Here is a 23,419-nt window from a genome sequence, read left to right on the forward strand (position 1 = left end):
GCTGCCAACCAATATTTACTGAGCATTTTCTGTTATTTCATTAGATTTTTTTTATGGTTTTCGGTTTGTCAGTCTGTCTGTCCGTCCACCTGTGTATCCATCCGAGTTTCTTGTTAACGCGATATCTCAATAACGAGCGGTTGAATGTTTGTAGGATTTACATAGAGTTATCATTGTAAGCAGCAGATGAACGGATTAGGTTTTGGAAGCGCACTTCAGCAGGGATCTGCTAAAAGATTATGTAGCATTCGCACCCGTACAACACCAAACAACCGATCGAGTGATCAAGTGATTGAAATCACGTACTTCAAAGGTTTCGAAAGCGGCGCTCAGCCGTCAGAACGGACGTGAAGACAAAATTTACCTAGAGTGGGGAAAAAAAAAAGCCAATTTACTTGAATGACGTTTTTTAAATAAATAAATAAATAAATATAACTGCATGCGATTGAAATAATTAGTATTCATTACATTGATGAACTGCTTCACTCCCATAGTTTGCTGTTTTGTCAAAGATCTTGTCATATGGCAATGCATTCTGGGTAGGTTTTGCTTATACAGCATTGAAAGGTGAACTCCTCACTGACCCAGTTAAACTAACACTGATGACAAAATCTCAGATGCTTTCCTCGTGCTCTTGTTTCTGTGGTTTATTGGTGGTTTTTTTTTCTTTTTTTCTTTTTTTTTCTTTTTTTTTTTCTTTTCTTTTTTCTCCTCTCAGAAAGCTCTTTCGGTCTGAAAATTGACAGTAAAACCTCAGTGCAGCCGAGCCGCGGCGACGCCAACAGCTCCCAGAGCTCGGGCGGTAAGTCACTCTGCGTCAAGTTGTGAAATGTCGGGAGTATCAGGGATTTCAGACACTCGGTAATTTCGGTTGTGTTGAAACCCTGAAATGCTCGAGGATATGAGCAGAGTTCATGTTGTGATTTAATGTTTTACTGTGTTGCTGACTGAAAATTAAGCAATCACACTGGAAGTGAACAAATACTTGGGTGTACACATTCTGATCAAATTTAGCGTTGGAGTCAAAAATATTCGACTCTGTTTTTAAATATCCGAGTGCCAAGATTCTAATCTGATTAAAAAATAAAGCCAAATAACTGCATTTGGTTATGTTATATTGTATTATATTTTTATATATATATATATATAGAGAGAGAGAGAGAGAGAGAGAGAGAGAGAGCGATATTGATAGATTTTTATGACTAAATGTTTACACTTTTTTCAAAAAATTTGTAACTGTAGTAGATATTTCTTATATTTGTTTATATTTATTTTTGCTTTCTTTTTGAAAAAATAATGAAATTACAACCAAACAACTACATTTGCATAAATAAATAAAAAAAAGCAATGGATTTTTTTAATTTAATTTTTTATTTTGTATGACCAAATGAGAAATGAAACCATATAAATGCATTTGAATTTTTTTTTTTAAAAATTCAGTGCAGTACTTCTATTTTTATTTTGCAGTGTTTATGACAAAACAAAATAAATTACCCAAATAACTACAGTAGATTTAAAAAAAAAATAAATTTTAAAAGTATCACAGTTCTTTCATTTAGCGTTTTTATAACAAAATGAAACCACATTACTACAGTAGATATGTTTATATTTCTAATGCATAGTTTGCTTTGTTTTTTTTTGTTTTTTATTTATTACAGGATAAAAAAATATTTTTATTTATAATTTTTATGACAATCAACCCATCTGCATTTGTATTTCTTTTTAATTTTTTTTTCTGTTTTTTTTTTTTTTACTACAAAGGGAAATATTTGTTGTATGTATGTTTATATTACACACACATACACACCTCAAAAAAATTTTATGTTCATAAAGTGGAAGTTTCATATATTCTAGATTTACTTCACATACAGTGAAATATTTCAAGCCTTTTTTTTTTTTAAATCTTGTTGATTACGGCTTACAGCTCACAGAAATAAAAAATCCAGTATATTAGAATAAAGAATTTATAATACTTTATATATTACAATATTTATAATAATGTCGACCTTGTGAAAAGTATGTTAATTTATGCGCGGTCGGGGTTTTAATCCTTTTGCACGTATTACTGCGTCGACGCGGCGTGGCATGGAGGCGATCAGCCTGTGGCACTGCTGAGGTGTTCTGGAAGCCCAGGTTGCTTTGATAGCGGCCTTCAGCTCGTCTGTATTGTCGGGTCTGGTGTCTCTCGTAGATTCTCTATGGGGTTCGGGTCAGGCGAGTCGGCTGGACAATCGAGCACAGTGACGGCAAAAAAGTTACTAGTAGTTTTTGTACTTGCCATGAAGGGGTTGAATCATTTTGAAACTGGAGAAGTCATTAAGTTGCATTTTCAGTTGAATTTGGGGAAACCGCTTGAAGCATTCGTTGTATCAAGCTATTTCAGTTGCTTTTGTTTGATTTGTTCATCGCAAACATCTGAAAGTCTGTACATTTTGACAATAAACCTGATCTCCAACGGGGGTTGAATAATTTTGATTATTCAGACACATTTTTTTAAAAAAGTCCACCGTAAGTTACGTCCTGTTTGTGAATGTCGCTGGCATAGCCTAACCAGCATTTTTAAAAAAAAAAAATCAACTACAATGCCTTTTTTTATTTTTTCTTTCTTTCCTAGCCCCATCTAAGCAGAACTGCAGCTCGGTGGTTAGTTCTAGTGTTCGCATTACATAACCGTTAAAAAAGCGACTATAGTGCTGACTGATCTACTCTGATTTCTGGTTATGTAGTTTTCTTTGGGGCTTTTTTTGTTGTTGTTGTTGTTGTTGTTGTTGTTGTTGTTTTTTTCCTGGACGGTGGGATAAAGTCAAACGTACACAGCAGGTTTTAATGAACTGAAGTCGGCATTTTCTCCAGAGAGCCTCGTGTAGGTTCCTTGTTTGAGTTTGTAGTTAAAGCTTTTTTTTTTTCTTCTCAATAAAAAATAAAAAAAAATTCAAATTGTTTCACTAAAAATAGTACAAAAGTAACAACAAACTGCATTTTCATTTTTTCGCATGCTTTTTAAAACTTTTTTTTTTTTTTTTAGCGGGGACTTTTATTACAAATCAAATGAAGACTGTTGAAGTTTTTGCAGGAAATCTTTCTCGTATTCTATTTTTATACTCGAGTCAGTGTTTCTGATGATTTAGGACGGGGCGGCTGTGGTTCAGGTGGTAGAGCGGGTTGTCCACTAATCGTAGGGTTGGCGGTTCGATTCCCGGCCCACGTGACTCCACGTACCGAAGTGTCCTTGGGCGAGACGCTGAACCCCGAGTCGCTCCCGATGGCGAGTTAGTGCCTTGCGTGGCAGCTCTGCTACCATTGGGGGGTGTGTGTGTGTGTGTGTGAACGGGAGAATGAGACACAGTGTAAAGCGCTTTGGAACCGCTAAGGTTAAAAAAAAATTTTTTAAAAAGCGCTATATAAGTGTAGACCAGACCATAGGATCATTTCCACCTGGGGGGGAATGTCTTGATTTGATTTGATTTGGTCGCTCTGTGGCATTTCTGCTCCTTTTTCATTCACGTTTGAAATATCATTCAGTGAAATTTAAAATATTACAATTGTCTCCCTATTTTCCCCACAGATGCTACAAGCCCGATGGTGGCCAGCGCCTTCCCTACATCGCAGAGTAAGTACGCACTTTGGAATTTATTATTTTTTTTATTTTTTTTTTGTGTTCTCCTTCAGCATGTTGATAATTACGTCCTCATTACATCATTAATCCCGTCCCTTGTCCTTGGATGAATCATTGCATGGCTGAAACCCATCTTTATCCTGGCACAAATCAGCCTGGTAGTGACCTACATCTGTGTTAGCATTAGCATCATTATGTTCTAAGAGCGACACGGTGGACCTTGTGTTTTTAGAGGCCTACACGTGCGGATCCTGCGGCATTCAGTTCCAGTTCTACAGCAACCTCATGGAGCACATGCAGTCGCACGCCGGTGAGTCTCCGCCCCCCACCCCTGGCCTCCCGCCCCCTGCCCCCCAACCCCCACGCCCTCAAGCATCTCGGCATGCTCATACACGATCGACATCCTAGCTTTTCTTTCCTTAGCTTCTCTAATGGTTTACTGTAAACGTTAATCTAGCTCATTCGCATGCTCTTGTACCTAATGAGTGACATGACACAAACGTGTCCTCTTGTAACCGGATGACATCGCCTGGAGGAATCTCCTACGAGTGTGTCCTATTGCATGGCTCGTCCCAGCCGACGTGAACTCATCATTTTTCACCTGTGGTCATTTATGTAGGGTTTTTTTCGTTGTTGTTTTGTTTTATTTTTTGTCCCCCCCGCCCCATTCCAGGAATTCATATGTGCTTTCCACATGATCATAAATTCTCAGCATGGCATGTTTTTGTTTTGTTTTCTGACCAACTGTAAACCAGTGTTTCTCAATCCTGGTCCTATTGTAGCATCGCTCTGCACTTTTCCCATTTTCCCAGCCCTCGACTTATTCCCCCCTACCTTCCCCTTGAACTTTACCACAGATTATATCGTTACAACCTGGAACTGAAATGCGCACGAAGGAGATTACATTAGGAGTGGGCAATATGAGGGAAATCTTGTTTCACAAGACTTTTTGACGTGTAAAGGCTTTTTTTTATTATTTATTTTTTTTAAAACAATATACAGTACGTGTATCGTGATCTGTAGGCATAGTTTTGCAAACCGACTGCCAGCAAAACTGTAGTGCTGCATTTCAAAATTAAATAAATAAATCTTGACGTAATTTATCATGATATTGAGATTATATCATCATCTTGCTCAGCCCTAGATGATACATCATGAATCTACTCAAAATGGCCCATAATATTGAAACGGAAGCAATAAATCAATATCATTTGCAGTTAAAAGCGTAAAACTTGTGATTGCATGAAGATTCACCCGCCTGTTCGTGTGAAACGTAAATTAGTTCAACAGACTCTCAATGATCTCGATATACAGTCATGTGGGAAAAAAATGACTAGCAAACATTTGATCGTCTTTGAAACAGTGCCTGTTAATATAATTGATATACTTGAAGAAAACCACAAGGAAAATGAGCTTCTTCAATCCTTTATTCAACAGATGTGATGATATTCTCTGGGGGAAAGTATGTACACCCTTGGCGTCAGAAGCTAGTATTGCCCCGTTTAGCAGAAATAACGTCTTGTAGGTGTTTTGCGTAATTGTCCACTAGGCTTGCTGGGATTTTTGACCGCTCTTCCATGCAATATTCTTTCATATGTTCGAGGGTTTTCTTGCATGTACGGCCCGTTTCAAATCCCCCAACGTTATTTCGATGGGATTCAAATCCGGCTTTCGCTAGGGCATTCCGTAGCCCTCTGTTTCTTCTTTCTGAGCCGTTCCTTGGTGGATTTGCTCGTGTGTGTTTAGGATCGTTATCCTGTTGATGCGTCCACGTTCGGTTCAACTTTTGGAGAGACGGCCTCACGTTATCTTCAAGCACTCTTTGATATGATGCAGAATTCGTAGATGAATCAATGAGTGCAAGCTGTCCAGTCACCGAGGCAGAGAAGCAACCCCGAACAGTAAAAGCTGTGGCCAAACAACTCTACCTTTTGATTCGTCTGTCCAGAGCACGTTATTCCAGAAGGCCTGGTCTTTGCCTAGATGTTCTTTGGCAAACTGTAGTCTTGCAAAGGCTTTTTCCTGGCACGCCTCCCATGCAGGTCAAATTTGTGTCAAATTTCTTTCTGATTCTAGAAGCATGCACTTTGACACCAACAGTTGCGAGACTTACTAGCAGATCCTGTGATGAAATTCTAGGGTTCTTGGAGCCCTTTTTTTTTTTTTTTTTTTTTTTTTTTTTGCATCAGAAGTTCTGCTCTTGGGCTGAATTTGCTAGGACGTTTGAAATCTGCTCCATTTGTCCTTACAGTGGAATGATGTATTTCAAATCATTTGGAGATCTTTTTAAATCCCTTGCCAGTCTCTTGTTTTTTCCTGAAGGCCTTACAGAACTCTTTAGGTCTTGGCATGATGACATCACGCACCTCAATAACAAAGAGAACCCCAGACACTAGATATGAGAGGGGTATAAATAAGACCGGTTCCACCTGCACTCCCTGAGCAGGTTCTAATCACCGGCACCCGATCTTCAACACCTGATTCTAATTGTATGGATTTAAAGGTGTGATAAATGTAGGGGTGTACTTACTTTTTCCATGTGGGGTTTTTTGTTTGTTTGTTTGTTTTTTTGAGACCAATCAGAATGAATTTTTTTTTTTTCATTGCAAATAAGTGGGTAATCCATCTAACAAGAATTTCGAAATAAACATTTCAGGGCTCAAATTATTTTCACATTATGGATATTTGGACTACTTTCTGCTGAGACCGAGAACTAAAACTTGGCTCTGGAATAAAGTGGCTGTGTGATGAATGTTCGACTTGTTTCGGGGGGAAAAAACGTACTGCGTTTTCAGAAGTATTTCTCTTTATTGTATATAGAGTACCAGAGAACGATTTCAGGATAAAGCCCATATCATTGGATTGTTTTATTGACATTAAAAGTGATTTGCGTATGAATAAATCCAGTGTTTTTGTAATGCTAAACTAACTGGAGTCTGTAGATGTGACCAGAATACGTCTAAATACATCATTCTCATGTGGGTGAAATTCAGACGTTTTACTTCGGATGGTCTGTGCGGTGTTAACCCTTACTCACGTGGAAAGTGCTGTACGATTTATTTCACGGTGTACCACCCAAATCCGTCCCAGCCCCCCCCACCCCCCCGAGTGCAAGAGTGTAAAATTGGCGCAATTTAATACACGTATTCTAGTTGAAGTGCTCACTCTGTTGGTCATAAATGCCATGTCGCTATTTAAACTATCGGACATTTCCATGAAGACGTGCCATGCGTAACGTGCGGTGTTTGTGATGTTGCAGCGGATAACGAGAATCACACTAAAGAGGACTCGGCTAAAGCGTGTCAAGCCCCCGCACCTTCCCAGGAGCAGACGTGGAAATCGCCTCAGCCGGCCCAGAGGAACCACATCCCATCTTCGTACCGTGAGTACATACTCCTCCATCACAGTCTTTCCATCTCTGTTTAATACCCACAAATAGCTAAGATATAAATATAGATCGTTATTCATTGTCTATTTTTAAACCCTTTCTTCTACTGGACATCTTGGGGGGTTTTGTTTGTTTGATTGATTGATTTAAGATATGACATCATTTGGATTCATACAAAAAATACCACAAAACTGTAAAATTTTGTGTGTCAAGAATATTCCTATACTGTGTTCAGAAATGATTTCTCTGTCATTTTGGTCATCAACGTTGAAAGTTTTGTACCTGAATGTTAATAATGACGTGTATAAACACATTGGAAAATTATTCTGTACTTTTTTGAGGTAAAATATTTCCGTATAACTGGATGTAGTGTGGTTTTTTTTTTTTTTTTTTTTTTTTTTGTTCCTGGGTAGTACGTGTTGTTTTCTAATTGCTTATACCTTTTGAAATTGTTCAAAAGTTAGAAAAAAACACCATACGAATCAAAGTTATTAGTTACAATTTTTTATTTATTTATACTAAAGTGTATATATATGAAGATACAGAAGTGAGTAATTTTCATTAAAAAAAAAATTGTAAATAAATCTCACGGAGCTGCCCCCGAATGTAGTCTCCCATTATGTTCTCGTTATATTGTCCTTGGTAGCGGCGTTCAAAGTCTAGTATATCCTGGTGGAAGTGCTTGCCTTGCTCCTCTGAGCACGTTCCCATGTTCTCCTTGAATTTATAACGATTAGCATCAAGGATATGGACTTTCAGAAACATCCTGCGGCTCATTGTTCCGTAGTTCTTCACCGGAGTCTCAACCAGCTCCACGTAGATTTTACGGCTTTATGATTGCCCGGGAAACCTCGGACCACTGCGACAAATCCGTTCCAAGCCGCTTTCTCCTTCATAGTGAGCTTCATGGGGAATTCCTCGCACTCCAGGATCTTCTTATCTGTCGTCTGACCAAGACACCGGCTTTGACTTTTGCCTCAGACAGCTTAGGAAAGAAGTCTTGAATTGCGACCTTCCAGTTGGCTCTCTCTTGACGTTGTTCCTCCCCACAGCGAACTCGGTCTGCTGTGTCCTGTCCCACCTTTATCTTTGGGACAACAGGGACACCAAGGCGCATTACCAAAGACAGCAGGGAAACTTCATAAAAACCTCCTAGGGTTAGGGTCACCATTTTGAAGTCTCCTAGCCATACACATCATACTTCAGGGCCTCTAGCAATGTCTGTTGTAATATTCTTTTAAGTAAAAAAAAAAACATATATTTTAAAATGTACCTATTTTTTCTGATTTTATATGAGCGAAAAGACTCAAATTAATTAGTTTTCTCAATGAAAATGGGTCGATTTCAAAATACCAGCGTCCTGGTCACAAAAGCAAAGTTTGAGGGGAATAATAGCCATTTTCTATATTTTTTGCAGTATACGCAATTAGGAATAATAGGAAGAAAAAAATTGTTACATAGTGTAATGTTCCAATAATAATAATAATAATAATAATAATAATTAAAAAAAAAAAACATCCATCTAAAGAATCTGGATTAAATTTACAGTACCTGGTTTCAAACTTCATGCACCTGTAGAGAAAATGTGAAAATATTATTTAATAAGGATTCAGATATGCAGGTCCATTTTTATGAAATTTGCTTTTCAGCATATTGAGAGTTTGTGTACGCTGGGTGAAACATACAGATCTTATTTCTCGTTTTTGGATCGGAGTACAACCTTAAAATTTGCTTTTGATTTGCCCTTTTTTAAAAATTAATTAATTTATTTATTTCTAATAAAGATTTGTCCGATTCAATCCAATTATAAAACAAAATCCTATCTCCTAACTTATAGTAAGCCCTGAACTAATTATGCTGTCAAAAATTGTTCAGGCTGAAATTTTATGGGAGTCTGGGGATATTTCATAAGAGTCTGTTATTTCACTTGAGCCAGTCCTACAGCGGTGAAGGCTACAGGAATATTTCAAGATCAAACCATGGCCTGAGATTCCACACCTTTTGATAAGAGAGAAAAATCACTGAATACCAAAACTAATATCTGATCAACTTAGTATTTCAGTGTAGGTCTTACCAAAACAAAAAAAAAAAAAACCCAATATATATAATATATAAAAGCTCTGGTGCACCACTACTAGCCCATACTTGTTTTAGTAGTGTGTCTTGGATGATTTAGCACCGGTTCTGCTGATTGAGCATGCTGAATTGGCGTCGTAAGCTACTGGTGATTTCCAGTGTAGCGAGTCATCAGTGTATGAGAAGAGAAATGGAAATAAGCCAAGCAAGCAAAAGACACTCAAGAGGGAACTCGCACTTTTATCTCATCTTTCAACAACTAAACATTTCTGAACTTTAGCTAGCTTTTATTTCATCAAAAATATGCAGAGATCCTTCGAACGGATTTACAGTGGGATGAAAAACGGTACCTCGGACCATTTTCAAGAAGTGCTTTATCCTGATCAGGGTCACTGGGTACACCGGGCATGAATTGGGAATACCAGTCCATCATGGGGCACAATGGACATGCTGATACACACCTTGTGGCAATGCAATTTAGCATAGCCAGGGTGTTTTTTTGGATGTGCAAGGAAACTGGAGAACCCTTCGTAAACCCATATGGACTCCGGGGGAACGGACAGTAACCCGAGCTTAAGGCAGAGCCTTGTAGGCATCAGCACAGATCACCGTATCCCTATGCTGCCCAGAAACTAGCAACAAATTGTAATAAGTAGTATTTCTCTATAGATATTGGTACTTGTATCCATAGGGTTTGTGGTCCTTAGTACAGTAATGTGATATTAGAGACCTAGGATTTGACTTTCTGCAATACTGGGTCTTAATTTCTGTCTCGCATACAGAGAATGTATGCTGCAACTCTTTTATCGTCTACACCGCAAGTTGCTTAGCATCTCGTGCAAAAGTTTGCACCACAGTCGAACTTGTTTAGTGCTACTTTTTCTGCATTGGGTTGGTGTGTCGTGGTCTGAAAGAACTATTTTAGGCCTCAAAAAAGAAGTCGTCGAGTCCATTTGATGTGTTATGCCGGCTAAAGTATCTACTCATTCGCAGAGTAATAGCATTATAGGTTTTGGGTTTGTACCACCTAGTGAGGATAATAATAATTCCCCCACAAACACTCATTTTTGTCTTCCTGTGTTCGTTTCAACAGCACCTGGCAATTCCGTGAACGCTTTCTGATTTTCCTAGGAAAAAGCAGAAAAGCTCGAAATCATCCCATGATACTCCAGATGTTGTAAACTGATCGAAACGAGTGTGTTGGGGCATGAAATGTGTGTTAGGACACGACACACAATCCTTTGCTGAAACGACTGTGTGGATTTAGGAATGTGAGCCAAATCAAAATTGAAAGGGATCTGATATCGTCAAGGGCTTTGCAAAACCTTTTTCGCTTCCATGGAAAAACATTCCCTGTTTATTTCCATTCCCTGGAAAAATAAGCATTGGTCTGTCCAAACAGAACCTTCTTTTAACTTGTTGCTTCTTCTGTTTTATCGTAGAGAACAGATTGCTTCCGGAGAAGGAGCGGCAGCAGGTGGCTGAACGCTTGTTGCGCATGATGTGTACCGATTTGGGTCTCCTTGGTGTACTCAGCAGCAAGGACTTCCTCAAGCTGGCCCAAACTCTAGTGGACACAGGCTCCCGCCATGGCGCTTATTCCATCCGCGATGCTCTCGGAGACATGAGCACTTTAGCCCTGAAGCAGCTTCCTCGCATGTATAACCAGGTCAAAGTGAAAGTGACCTGTGCGCTCGGATCAAACTCCTCCTTAGGCATTGCTGTGACCTGTCATTCACAGACTATTGGGCCGGATTCCTGCTACGTGCTAACGGCGTATCAGGTGGAGGGGGTTCGGCTTCGACGTTACGTGCTAGGAATTAAAGAGTCTTCTATAAGGGAGGGTCCGGAGCATGTCCATCACTGGGTCCAGAATGTCCTTTCTGAGTTCGTCATGTCAGAAATCCGCACAGTTTATGTCACAGAGCCACGTTTGTCACTGTTACCGAGTTGCGGCAGGTCCAGCCTTAGCTTGCGGTGTGCTGGATGCTCTCTCTCAGCCACTATTCAGGCCGTTCTTGGGCGACGTAGCCTTCAGGCCAGGGGCCTGCATGAACTTGGAGAACTTCTGGCAACATGTCGTGACATAGCTGGAAGCAGTAGCTTTAATCGAGACAGCAAGGCCACAGATGAGTCTCCGCCACCACCCTGTTGGGATTTCACCGCTGAGGCATTGCTCAAGGTCCATGAGAACTTCGAGGCCATATGTGAAGTGTACGGCCGCTGCAAAAGCACAGCACCGCTTCTACAAGGCCTCAACAAGCACCTTCTCAGCACGCTAGCCTCACTGCTTGCACCCTTGCGCCAGGCAGCACAGGAGCTGGGGGGTGATCGTTGGCCCACACTTCAGCAGGTGCTCCCCTCCTACCTTCGCCTGGAGAAACTCTTTACCTCCAAGGCTGGTGAGGCAGGTGCTGGCAGCAAGCTCTGCCACTACTTCCTGGAAGCATTAAAGGAAAACTTCAAGGTTGAGAGGGTCCACCAAGTGGCTATGATCCTGGACCCACAGCTCAAGCTCCGACCAGTCCCTGGATACCAGCATGAGGAGATTATCTCCAGGGTATGTGACATGGCTGTCAGCATGAAGGAACCAGCGAGTGGAGGCCCGTCTGGGATCTCAGGGGATGAGCGGGAGAGCGACGGGCCAGCTGGTCCCAAGCGAGGGCGCATGGATTGCGGGATAGACAGGCCATCCTGCGCTGCTGAGGATCCACAGGTTCGGAAGGAACTGTTCCAGTACCTGGGTGAACCGCTCTTCCAATCGACAGGGGATCTCTTCCAGTACTGGAGCTCCGTTATGGACAGATATCCCAAGTTGTCCCGTTTGGCTTTGTGGCTCCTGGCAGTGCCCGCCATGGGTGTCCGCAGCGAATGCATCAGCATCTGTGAGCAGACCTTCGCCCTAAAGAGGAAGCGCGAGGTCACGGCTGAGGAAATGAACAAACTCGTCTTCCTCAAGTGCAATTTTGCCTGAGGTAGAGCAAGGCCACCAGCCAGCACTACTGACTCCATTGTGAAAGACACACTAAAGTATTTAGTAACTAGACTCTGGTCTAGGTTTACTTTGTAGCTTTCTTTACATCCTTGGTTGGATCTCTTATTCTGGAGCGAAAACCTATTTCTGGATCAATGTCTACGAACGACGTGCAGTTAACGAGTTCTTTTTGTGGACGACTGCTGTGGAGCAATACATTATTGAGCAGATATCACCTACACACACCTCAAACCTCAACTTTCTACTGCCCTTGGTAACCTAGCAGCGAAAAAGATAAGCCCTAAAACGTGGATATAAACTTTTGTCGTCAATGCTTGAACCATCTAAACCAAAACATGGACCACACTGTATGCATCATCTTTATTTTTCCTTTTTCAATTAGTTTCTTTCATTTTTTTCAATTAGACTCCTAGACTGTTTGTCCCTGTTATCCTGCCTGAATTGTCCATTTTTTTTTTTCTTTCTTTCTCCTCCTGCGCTGCCGAAAGATAATTAATCTACTTTGCTTTTCTTGCTGTACAAATGACCTCTTAGTTATCAGGTCTTGGAAATTATTTCAGGTAACCTATGTGCATTTCTTATTTCAGTGTTTCTAAATGAGAGTTCTTCACTGGGTGCTCGCTTCCACTCGTTTGACTGAATAATTTGCTGTTTTTAATATATGCTTCTCAAAATCCGTAATTTTAATGGTCCGTACCGATAGAAGACGCCATGTATTGCACAGTTTGAATCTACATATGCATGAGGAATCAGATATTCAAATTTTATTCTAAACGCATCGCTCTCGTCGCAGTCGGTGCATTCAACCCCCTTCCGAGCACAGCAGGGTCCAACCTATAGAGCTACAACCTGCTCTTCAGATCATGTGCATCATCACAGTCTACAGGATCTTGATTATCTTGGCTGTGAGACTGTCTTGATGGAGACGGAATAGTTTAGATTCAGAAGCGGATGTACCACGTAATCGTTTTTGAAACACTGGCCCACACGGCTTCGGTATATAAAGGAGTCTTTTACGCAATCCCAAAATGGTTTAGCTTGTAAACAGTTTTCTTGCTGAACTCGGACGGTCCAGATGGGAAATCCTGTGTTTTTGTTTCAATGTAAACAATGGCCAATAAAGGCCAAATATCTCATTAACGATCCAAACGATGCAAGGCCGATTTGAAACCATCTGAAGCTATATTCACATGGGTGGAGATCGCTTGAGAAAATATTCTAGCATCCTAAAGGGTTCGTCAGGTTTTTTTTTTTTTTTCCTTTGAGAGAAACCTTTTAATGCTTTTTAAAGGATCCAAGTAGTACCATTTTGGGAAAACTGTAACCATTGTCCATTCCAAAACAAAACAAAACAACAAAAACCCATAAAGAGCCCTTTGTTAGAGAGTGCATAGTGTAGATCATGGAAAATGGTTGGACTCTTGAGCATGACCTTTAACCCTGAAACTACTGTACTGGATATTGCTTTAGGTAAAAACACTACATTAAAACATACACTTTTTTTTTGTTTGTTTTTTTTGTTTTTAAACTGTCGTCCTGACTTTGTGCGGTGGTCTGGGGGGTGGAATACAGGTTTTAGTTTCTGTTTTGCATGTATGCATTTTTTAAAAAAGTTTTCCACCAAAAGTGAATCGGAAAGAAATTTGCTTGTCAAGATTGAATCCCAGCTGTGGTTCAGGAGCATTATGGACATTTTAACAGCTGGTATCCGATTACAATCTTACGTCCGTGTTTCTTTGGCACGACTTCTATCCACCGGCTCGATCAAAGTTCACTGTGTGAGGAAATCACATTTAGCTAGTCAGGTTTTAGACAATTTTAGGCAGGCTGACTGTTTTTACCAGAATGTTTGATAAACATGATCTTTCCAGGCAGACGGTTATAAAGTAGTCTAAATAAAAAATGTTGTTTTGGGTTAAATGTTTTCTTGAAGGTATAAAAGTATGTTACAGGCAAAACAATCCAAAAAAAAAAAAAAAAAAAATGATGTTGGGTCTCGGCCACGGCAACATCCGAGTGGTTTTCCCAGACCGCCATGAAAATATAAACACAACTGGCACTTTTTCTTCACAACATGGCTGTCTCGAGTGTTTAAACATCTTTATATAGATCCTAATTGAAGGAACGTCCTGACTATAAATGGTATGCATCAACACTGGTGTGTATCAACGCTCTTATGCTTCTTTAGGGATAGGATTTGTATTATTTAATTGCCATTTAAAAAGTCTTAGGAATCTGCATTCTGGGATGTTCACTGTGTTGAAAAAGTTGTTTCAGTTCAATATGAATAGATGGTTTGAATAGATTGCAGCTGCTTTTAGTTCTGGATGCAGCTTCCATATTTAATTTTTTTTTTTTTTTTTTAATTGTTCTGTCTTTAATGCACTGGATTTCTAAAAAAACAAAAACAAAAAACAAACAAAAAAAGCCCCAACAGAAAGATAGTATAATTAGTTTCTATAATCTTCGAGTGATAATTCAAGGATGGAATCGAAGAGCTTATTAAAAACGAACCTTCCCAACTGTATGGCATGGCCAAGCTTGATAAAGTTCCCTCTGTCTTGTACACACCAGTTTCGAAGTGTAATGCTGTTCTGAAGATGTACGGACATCATGGATGTTTGTTTGGTTTTTTTTTTGTTTGTTTGTATGTATGTATGTGTCGCTTGGACAAAGTTTCTCCAAGATCTTTGAGCTTGAGTGGAGCTGGATGATGTTTATTCCTGTTGTTCCTTTTTATAGCCACAAGAGGGCGCCGTTCAGCTCCTGCTATGGTGGGAGTGGCTAAACTCCTTACCTCCTTTTGTATACACAACTTTGATAATAGAGTTCATCAGAATTCAGAAACCGGTACTGTTTTTTATTTTATTTTATTTTTTATTTTCTGCTTTTGTGCATCCAGGGGAGAACGTATTTGTTTAGACTGCCAAGGAAGTATCAGATTGTTCTCATCAGCATACTCCCATTTTGCAATATTTAAATACAAATAAATGTACTCTTATTTTAGGGACCCACTATTAATTTTTTTTCCCTTTCTGCTAAGTGCAAAAAGAAACAGATGGTTGCTTTTTTAGTTCTTTTCATTTTATTTTAGTAGGTTTTTTTTTTTTTTTTTTTTAATTTTTATGATTGTGTATGACTTGTTTGAACAGTAGGTCTAATTTATACTTTTTTAGCAGCACTATTTTTATATCTATATATATGGTTAATAATAGAACTTTAACTCATTACTGATTCTCAGTAGAACACCAAGCGCTGTGCAGCATCCTCAGACTCTATCATGTACTGTGTGAAAATAAAACGTACTGAAACAGGAATGTTGTCTTTGTGTCATTGTGTCCTAATCCTGGATATTTATAATGAGCATTGCTCTGTATGTATGCATGTATTTGTGCGCGTGTGTGTGTGTGTGTGTGTGTGTGTGTGTGTGTGTGTGTGTGTGTGTGGACCATCATGCACCTGACTTTTAATATGCGATTCCAGTAACATAATCAATTCATTATGAATGTTGCTTGGGATTATTTGAGGTGATGCCAAATAATGATTACATTCCATTAAAAATGTAGATGATTGGTAACCACGATGTTCCTTCTAAATTGTTATACTCAAACTCATGCATTATAATTGAACCATTATTATACCACAGCGCGCTCACAGTATTCACAATCCTGATGGGGGGGTAGGGCAGAGAGAGCTTGTGTGGTCTCCTTGTGCTTTAGGGGCTTTTTTCTCCCTTAGTCAATGATTGCCGTTACTAAATTGTCTGTAATGTGTGAATGTGTGTGTGTGATTGTGCCCTACTGTGGGTTGGCACCCTGTCCAGGCTGTCCCCATCCTTGTGCTCCAAGTTTCCTGGGATAGGCTCCAGACTCTGCTGTGACCCTGTGTAGGATAAGAGGTACAGAAATGGATGGATGGATGGATGGATAATATATATGTTCAAAGCAGTAACTTGGTCAATTGGGCATTGTGCTAGTGACCATCAGATTATTTTTTCGAGTAGGTTCTTTATGTTTTGTTATTTCATTTATTCATTCAAACATTTCAGGGCCCCATGGTAGAGTAGTCATTTTGCTCCTGGGCTTGGGACCAAAAGTTGTTCAAACAACACTTTAAATCACATGCTCTGTGCTTGAATTGGATTCAGTTACAGTTTTAGATGTTTTTTTGTTTGTTTGTTTTTGTGTGTGTGTGTGTGTGTGTGTGTGTGTGTGTGTGTGTCATAAAATATCTGCCAAATAAATAGCTAAAAAAAAAAAAAAAAAAGGCATGTAGTACAGTGGTTTTCAAAGTGGGGGCCGCCAGGGGGCGCCCGTGGGGCCTCAACAATTTGCTGTGAAAAATAAATTCTCAGTCTCAGACAACCACACACACACACACAATCAATTCCTAATGTAATGTAATGTAAACATCCATCCATCCATCCATCCATGGATCCATGGATGGATAGTAAAGATGTAAGATGTAATTATTAATTTAAAAAAAGGGGGGGATATATTCAGAAGTCTGTATTTTTAATGTGTTTTAAAGACATCTTGCAAAAGGTGGGCCTCGGTCAAATGTTCATGCCATTTGGGGGGCCTTGCCCTGGAAAAGTTTGGGAACCCCTGAGTATTCGTGTAACAGTTTGTTATTGCTGCAAAAAAAGGACACTAGGGGGCAGCACAGGACAGACTTTTATTTTTTTGCTTCCTGCGTCCATATTTTAGGTGAACCTCTGGGAGAACCCTTAAAGGTTCTGTGTAGGAGCTTTCAATAATAGAACCGTCAAACAGAACAACACAATGCAAAATCTTAAATATTATTAAACCGTCCGAACGCTTCCTGTAACTCCATCAATCCTGACCTGGGTGAATTCTCTTTAATTGTATTCAGTACATTCGTTAAGTAATGATTAAAACACTCGCTGTTGTGCTGTTACTGGAAAATAATCGATATCAAAATGGTGTGATGAGCTGGAGCTACTGTTACCACCCCAAAGTTGATTGTTTTCCTCTAACCACACTTCCTGAAACGCTTTATTCCTCATACACCACAGCAGTTTGCCCGTTTTGAGTCATTAAAGAATGATGCGTTGTATTTTTTATCCATTTATATTTACGTTTAATGTTGTAGAACATCCTTGAAACAAGTTAGCGCCTGTTATTTACATTTATAGTATTTGGAGGACGCCCTTATCCAGAGCGACTTACACTTATCTCATTCATACATACATCTGAGTGATTGATGGTTAAGGTTGCTTGCTCAAGAGCCCAGCAATGGCAGCTTGGTTGTGGTGGTGGGGTTTGAACTCACAACCTTCTGAGCATCAGACCTTAACCACTGAGCCACCATTGCCCCCATTGTTGCTTACATTCTTTCACGAAGACTCTGGAGACTTCTTCGGAACCCTCTCCAAGCCTGTGTAAGTTGTTACCGTGGAAACGATAACGTATTCGAACGAGCTCATTATAACACAAACCCGTGATTTTAAAACGCATCCAAATCTACTCGGAGCTGCCGCTCAGAGAAAATGAATCAACGCCGTCTGACCAATCAGAATCGAGAGTTCAACATTTCTGCTGTCTTTTATTTGATCTTACGGGCTGATGTTTTGTTGCGTTCCACCCTGTTTCCCTTTCGAACTGCGATCCCTGCGCAATGACATCATGACTGCAAGAGGCAGCCAAAAATCTCTCAGCGTGATCTCTTAAACATACAGAGAGAGAGAGAGAGAATGCCGCTGTCCAACCACCTTCAGGCAGACTCACAAGCAGGAGCGCTGCGAAAGTTCTCTCAATTATTCCCCCATCGCAGGTCGGAGAGGAAATTATTTCGTCAACGATCGAGCAATTTATAGCCTTGGGCAATAATGCCGGAATGTTTTCACATTGCTACGTCCTTGGTTTGTGGAGACAGTGTTGGTCTGGGGTTATTGGTTCATAAATAACTTATCGATAATGTTTTTGTAATAATTCACGAGCCCATCACTGAAGCAGTAAATCAGGAGCCGGGCGTCTGCATTTATAACGAATGCGTCATAAAAATCTATTTATGACTTACTAATGAAGCGCTCTTAAGGAAGTCAGAAAGCTGATGTTAATTAAAGTTTCTTGATTTACAGTGTGGTTTGATTTTTGCAGCCTTTATGCTTCCTCGGTTTAAGGGAGGAAGTGTGTACGTGTGTGTGTGAGTGAGTGTGTGTGTGCAAGTGAGTGTATGTGTGTGTGAGTGAGTGAGTGTGAGATTGTCCGGATGAAAACTTTTTTACGTTTTTGGCCTCAGGATCATTTTTGGCACGTTGCCACGTGGCGTAACGTTTCTGTCTCGTGTGCATTCAAGACGATCTTTTTTTATCCCCCCTTCTTCTTCTTCTTCTTTTTAATACAATTCACTGGCTTTTTTGTCTTTCTTTTTACCCCAGTGTTGTTAAATTCTCAACTCAGAAGGTGTTGATGAATTATCTATAACAGCAGCTCTGAGAGTAGTTCCAGCTGTTATTCAGATTCACCGCTTTACCTAGTAATGTCTTTGATCTAATGCGTTATCGTTTCTATAGTAACGGCTCATTCATGGACGATACGTATGGTGGATGCTCCATAGGATCTGCATCTAATATATATATATATATCTATTTTTTAAATGTGATAATAGCCCATACTCATACGTTTTGTAATCTCAGCGGCTGTGGATCAGGTGGTAGAGCGGGTTGTACACTAATCGTAGGGTCGGAGGTTCGATTCCCGGCCCACGTGACTCCACATCCCGAAGCGTCCTTGGATGAGACTCTGAACCCCAAGTCGCTCCCGATGGCGAGTTAGCGCCTTGCATGGTGGCTCTGCTCCCATTGGTGTGTGAGTGTGTGTGTGAACGGGTGAATGAGACACAGTGTAAAGCGTTTCGGATAAAAGCGCTATATAAGTGCAGACCATTTACCAAGAGTATTCCTTTCAGCTTATGATCTGTTCATCGGAAGGTTGTGGGTTCAAGTCCTAAAGCTGTCAGAGAGCTAGCATATTCTGTATCATTCATAAACGTCTTTGAAAAACAACATCTACTAAGAACGACAAAAAAAAAAATTTAAAAATCATGCCGTGTTTTCATCAGCTAATGCTGTTCATAAAGTCTAATTATTCTGCAGCTCTAGACCTCATTAGTCGGATGCAAATGAATGATTTCCATGCTATTTCTATGAACATAGGTTTGATGGCACAGTGGGTGCGAAAGTAAGTGTCTGATGATTACATTTACATTTATTAACGTGCCACTTTTATTGAAAGCGACTTCCAACTGAGGCGGAAATCCAAACGAAGGAGCTGACAGCAAGAGCGAGGACGAGGACGAGGACGAGGCAGTTTCCACCGAATGACCGAAAACATGTGGAAGATAGTCGTAGTGTAGTTTGTCGAGTTCACCGAGTACACTGAAATCCGCCAACATGTCATGTACTTAACTACGAAATGCAAATGGTTGCCGTGCGAAGCATGAGGCAGGATATGAGATCACGGTCATGACCCTCTCACCAAACGTGAGCGTCGATGGCAGTGCTGTAATTGGACTTAACTGAGAGTTTTATTGGTTTAAACATGTGATGTCTGGGTCTTTTTATGGCCTCTTTCTCACACTCACGCATCATATTCAGCCTTAATTGATGGGGGAAAAAAAACACCCTTTCATTTCGACCCCACGCTCTCCACCTTTGACCGAAGGATGCACATAATCTGCGACGTATATCATTTGAGACGTAGCGTACATCGTTCGCGAACTCCGATTTGACATATCGCAGACTGGAGTGAAGTGAGCGGTTGAATTGTCAGCACATTACTACGTTTCAGTCATGGAGCTGGTGTCTGAGCCTTGCTAACTTGTCAGCAAGTCTTTGTTTTTTATGGAGGCACGTCATCGTGACAGCACTCGACATGAGTCGACTAATGAGACCACTAATCACCTCCATATGGACACGCCAAGAAGCGGTTAAAACCTGCGTTAAACTGCATCTTTTGTGGTGCTAACTGCTGTTTTAATTGCTTAGTTCCATGTTCTATTATAACACCAGTATTTAATATAATAACGTCTGGTATAAAATAAACAGTAGGGTCCGAGACTGTCACTCGGAACCGTTTTATTTCATCGGCTATTGAAAATAAGTCAATTTTGTTCAACTGTATTTCCTCAAAGTTGATTCTACAATTTTTTGTTTTATTTTATTAACACATGGAGACAATATTAACTACACTATACTAGGCCTGTCAATATCAAGTCTTGGTATTTATGAGATTTCCGTTAACGGCATGTGTAACTGTTAAAAAAAACAACTGTGCAATGAGATAAATGTAACACACTAGAATTTATTTGTGGTGTTAAATTTTAAAGTGGAATGATCTTATTGTTCTTAATTGTTCTCAAGGTTTCCGTGTCTTCACTTGGGACTTTTCATGGGACTTGTCTGTGTTGAATTGGGATTTGTCGTAGTTCATTTGAATTGTACCTGGGACATGTCTTGGGTCGTGTCTGTCTACTTGAGACTTGGATCTTGATCTTTCTTGGCGCATGTCTCTGGACTTTTTTGCCTTTACTTGTGACTTGACTCAGTTCTTGTTCTCCTTACTTGTCTCACCTGGGTCTAGTCCGTCTTTACTTGGCACATGTCTTGGGACTTGTCTGTCTTTACCTAGGATTTTTTCTGTCTTTACTTGGAACTTGTCTTGGGAATGATCTGTCTTTTGATGGGACTTCCCTCTTGGAACTTGTCTTGGGAATGATCTGTCTTTTGATGGGACTTCCCTCTTGGAACTTGTCTTGGGAATGATCTGTCTTTTGATGGGACTTCCCTCTTGGAACTTGTCTTGGTTCTTGTCTGTCTTTATTTGGGACTTGTAAAGAGACCCATCTTTCTTTACTTGTAATTTGTCTCGGGACTTGTCTGTCTGTACCTGGGATGAGTCTCTTTCATTGGAACTTGTCTGTCTTTACTTAGTAGTTGTCTCAGGACTTGTCTTTGGTTTGTCTGACTAATTGAGACTTGGATCTTGGATCTTGTCTGTCTTCATCCATGTCTCTGGATTTGTCTGTCTTTACTTATGACTTGACTCAGATCTTGTTTGTCTTTACTTAAGATCTGACCAGCTACTCGTCTGTCTTTACTTGGGACGTGTCTCAGGACTTGTCTGTCTTTAATTGAGACTTTTTTTTCTTTTTTGTATCTTGTCTGTCTGACTTTGTCTTGGGATATGACTTGAACTGGTTCTTGTTTGACTTCACTTAGAACCTGACAAGCCACTTGTCTTGGGAAATGTCTCGGGACTTGTCTTTCTGTAGTTGGGACTTGTCTTGGGACCTGGGTCTCTTTACTCGGGACATGTCTTGGTTCTTGTCTGTCTTTACTCGGGACATGTCTTGGTTCTTGTCTGTCTTTACTCGGGACTTGTCTTGGTTCTTGTCTGTCTTTACTCGAGACTTGTATTGGTTCTTGTCTGTCTTTACTCGGGACTTGTCTTTGTTCTTGTCTGTCTTTACTCGGGACTTGTCTTGGTTCTTGTCTGTCTTTACTCGGGACTTGTCTTGGTTCTCGTCTATCTTTACTCGGGACTTGTCTTGGTTCTCGTCTGTCTTTACTCGGGACTTGTCTTGGTTCTCGTCTGTCTTTACTCGGGACTTGTCTTGGTTCTTGTCTGTCTTTACTCGAGACTTGTATTGGTTCTTGTCTGTCTTTACTCGGGACTTGTCTTTGTTCTTGTCTGTCTTTACTCGGGACTTGTCTTGGTTCTCGTCTGTCTTTACTCGGGACTTGTCTTGGTTCTCGTCTGTCTTTACTCGGGACTTGTCTTGGTTCTTGTCTGTCTTTACTCGGGACTTGTCTTGGTTCTCGTCTGTCTTTACTCGGGACTTGTCTTGGTTCTCGTCTGTCTTTACTCGAGACTTGTATTGGTTCTTGTCTGTCTTTACTCGGGACTTGTCTTTGTTCTTGTCTGTCTTTACTCGGGACTTGTCTTGGTTCTTGTCTGTCTTTACTCGGGACTTGTCTTGGTTCTCGTCTGTCTTTACTCGGGACTTGTCTTGGTTCTCGTCTGTCTTTACTCGGGACTTGTCTTGGTTCTCGTCTGTCTTTACTCGGGACTTGTCTTGGTTCTTGTCTGTCTTTACTCGAGACTTGTCTTGGTTCTTGTCTGTCTTTACTCGGGACTTGTCTTTGTTCTCGTCTGTCTTTACTCGGGACTTGTCTTGGTTCTCGTCTGTCTTTACTCGGGACTTGTCTTGGTTCTTGTCTGTCTTTACTCAGGACTTGTTTAGGGACTTGTCTGTCCTTAATTGTGACTTGTCTGGAGAGTCGTCTGTCTTGACTTGGGATCTGTCTTGGGAATTGTCTCTCTTTATGTGGTATTTGCCACAGGACTTTTCTGTTTTTACTTGGAACTCTAATTGTCAGCCCCTGCTTTTTTATTTATTTATATATAAATAAAGCTAAGTATATTAAGACTTGGTCTACATTAGTCTCAGTGCAAAACTACAGAAGCACATGTTGGACAAAAAAACATCTTGCTAAATTGGCTACATTTGTTGCGAGGGGAAAAGTTTTTATTTTCTTCAAACTATTCCTATAAAGGGCACATTCTAGTAAAGAAAAAAAAAATATCCAGGATCTCCAGACTGTTACACACAGCTCTCGAGCAGAACTTACTCTTCACAGGGATTATCCTTCTAAGCGTCACTTCATGGGATGATCTATGATCCCGGAGTCGAAGAGCGTAAAACACATAACAAAGACATATATAATCCATTAATCCATCAAGTTAATCTGTCACTCTGGAGCAGATGAAATGTGAAAGCCGTCATGGTTTTTGAAGAAGATTCTCTGTGGGAAAAAGACCCAGAAAGAATGAGAGGGAAAAAAAGAAGAAAGGAAGAAAAACAAGACCACATGGTAAATGTGTAAACAGGGAAGATGTTGACACACAGTGGTGCTGTTGAACATATACGCTTAAGCCGCGGCCGCTGTAGATGAGTGACAGACGGCGTGACCACACACAGCATTCCTCGCATGTTCAGCACTGTTCAGGCCAACAGGCAGTGAGCAAATGTTGAAAAAGCAAACATGAGGAATGACCATTAGAGCTCGAGAGAATATAATCTCGACTACACTCGGGTGAAAATCTTTCAGATCATTTCCACAAACTTTTAGGATGAGGAGAAAAGTTTTCTTTAAAAACAACAACAAAAAAAAATTCAACTGATGTTTATAGAAGCATTATTTGAAGGTACATGCCTCATTGGTTAGCATTTTAGCTGAAAACGAAACTGATTTCCGTTACGCTCTTAGGGTACCATCATGCATCATAACTTTTTGAGATTTATTTCCTGTTAGCTT

At 40.3% G+C, this 23,419-nt stretch overlaps 1 protein-coding gene across 4 annotated transcripts in view; it reads left to right on the plus strand.

Moving 5' to 3' along the window:
* Positions 1-14,099, plus strand: part of znf618 (zinc finger protein 618) — a 35,732-nt gene extending 21,633 nt beyond the window's left edge. For 2 of the 4 annotated variants that reach the window (XM_053618477.1, XM_053618478.1), the window contains 5 exons: positions 719-802; positions 3,566-3,610; positions 3,849-3,926; positions 6,876-6,998; positions 10,523-14,099. In XM_053618477.1, the coding sequence (XP_053474452.1) occupies positions 719-802; positions 3,566-3,610; positions 3,849-3,926; positions 6,876-6,998; positions 10,523-12,054 (1,862 nt within the window). In that variant the 3' untranslated portion in view covers positions 12,055-14,099. The remainder of the gene's footprint in view (positions 1-718; positions 803-3,565; positions 3,611-3,848; positions 3,927-6,875; positions 6,999-10,522) is intronic. The other 2 variants (XM_053618479.1, XM_053618480.1) reach the window with 2 other exon arrangements.
* The last annotated feature ends 9,320 nt before the right edge of the window (positions 14,100-23,419 follow it).

This window comes from Ictalurus furcatus, chromosome 28, assembly GCF_023375685.1.
Source record: "Ictalurus furcatus strain D&B chromosome 28, Billie_1.0, whole genome shotgun sequence".
Classification (NCBI taxonomy): domain Eukaryota; kingdom Metazoa; phylum Chordata; class Actinopteri; order Siluriformes; family Ictaluridae; genus Ictalurus; species Ictalurus furcatus.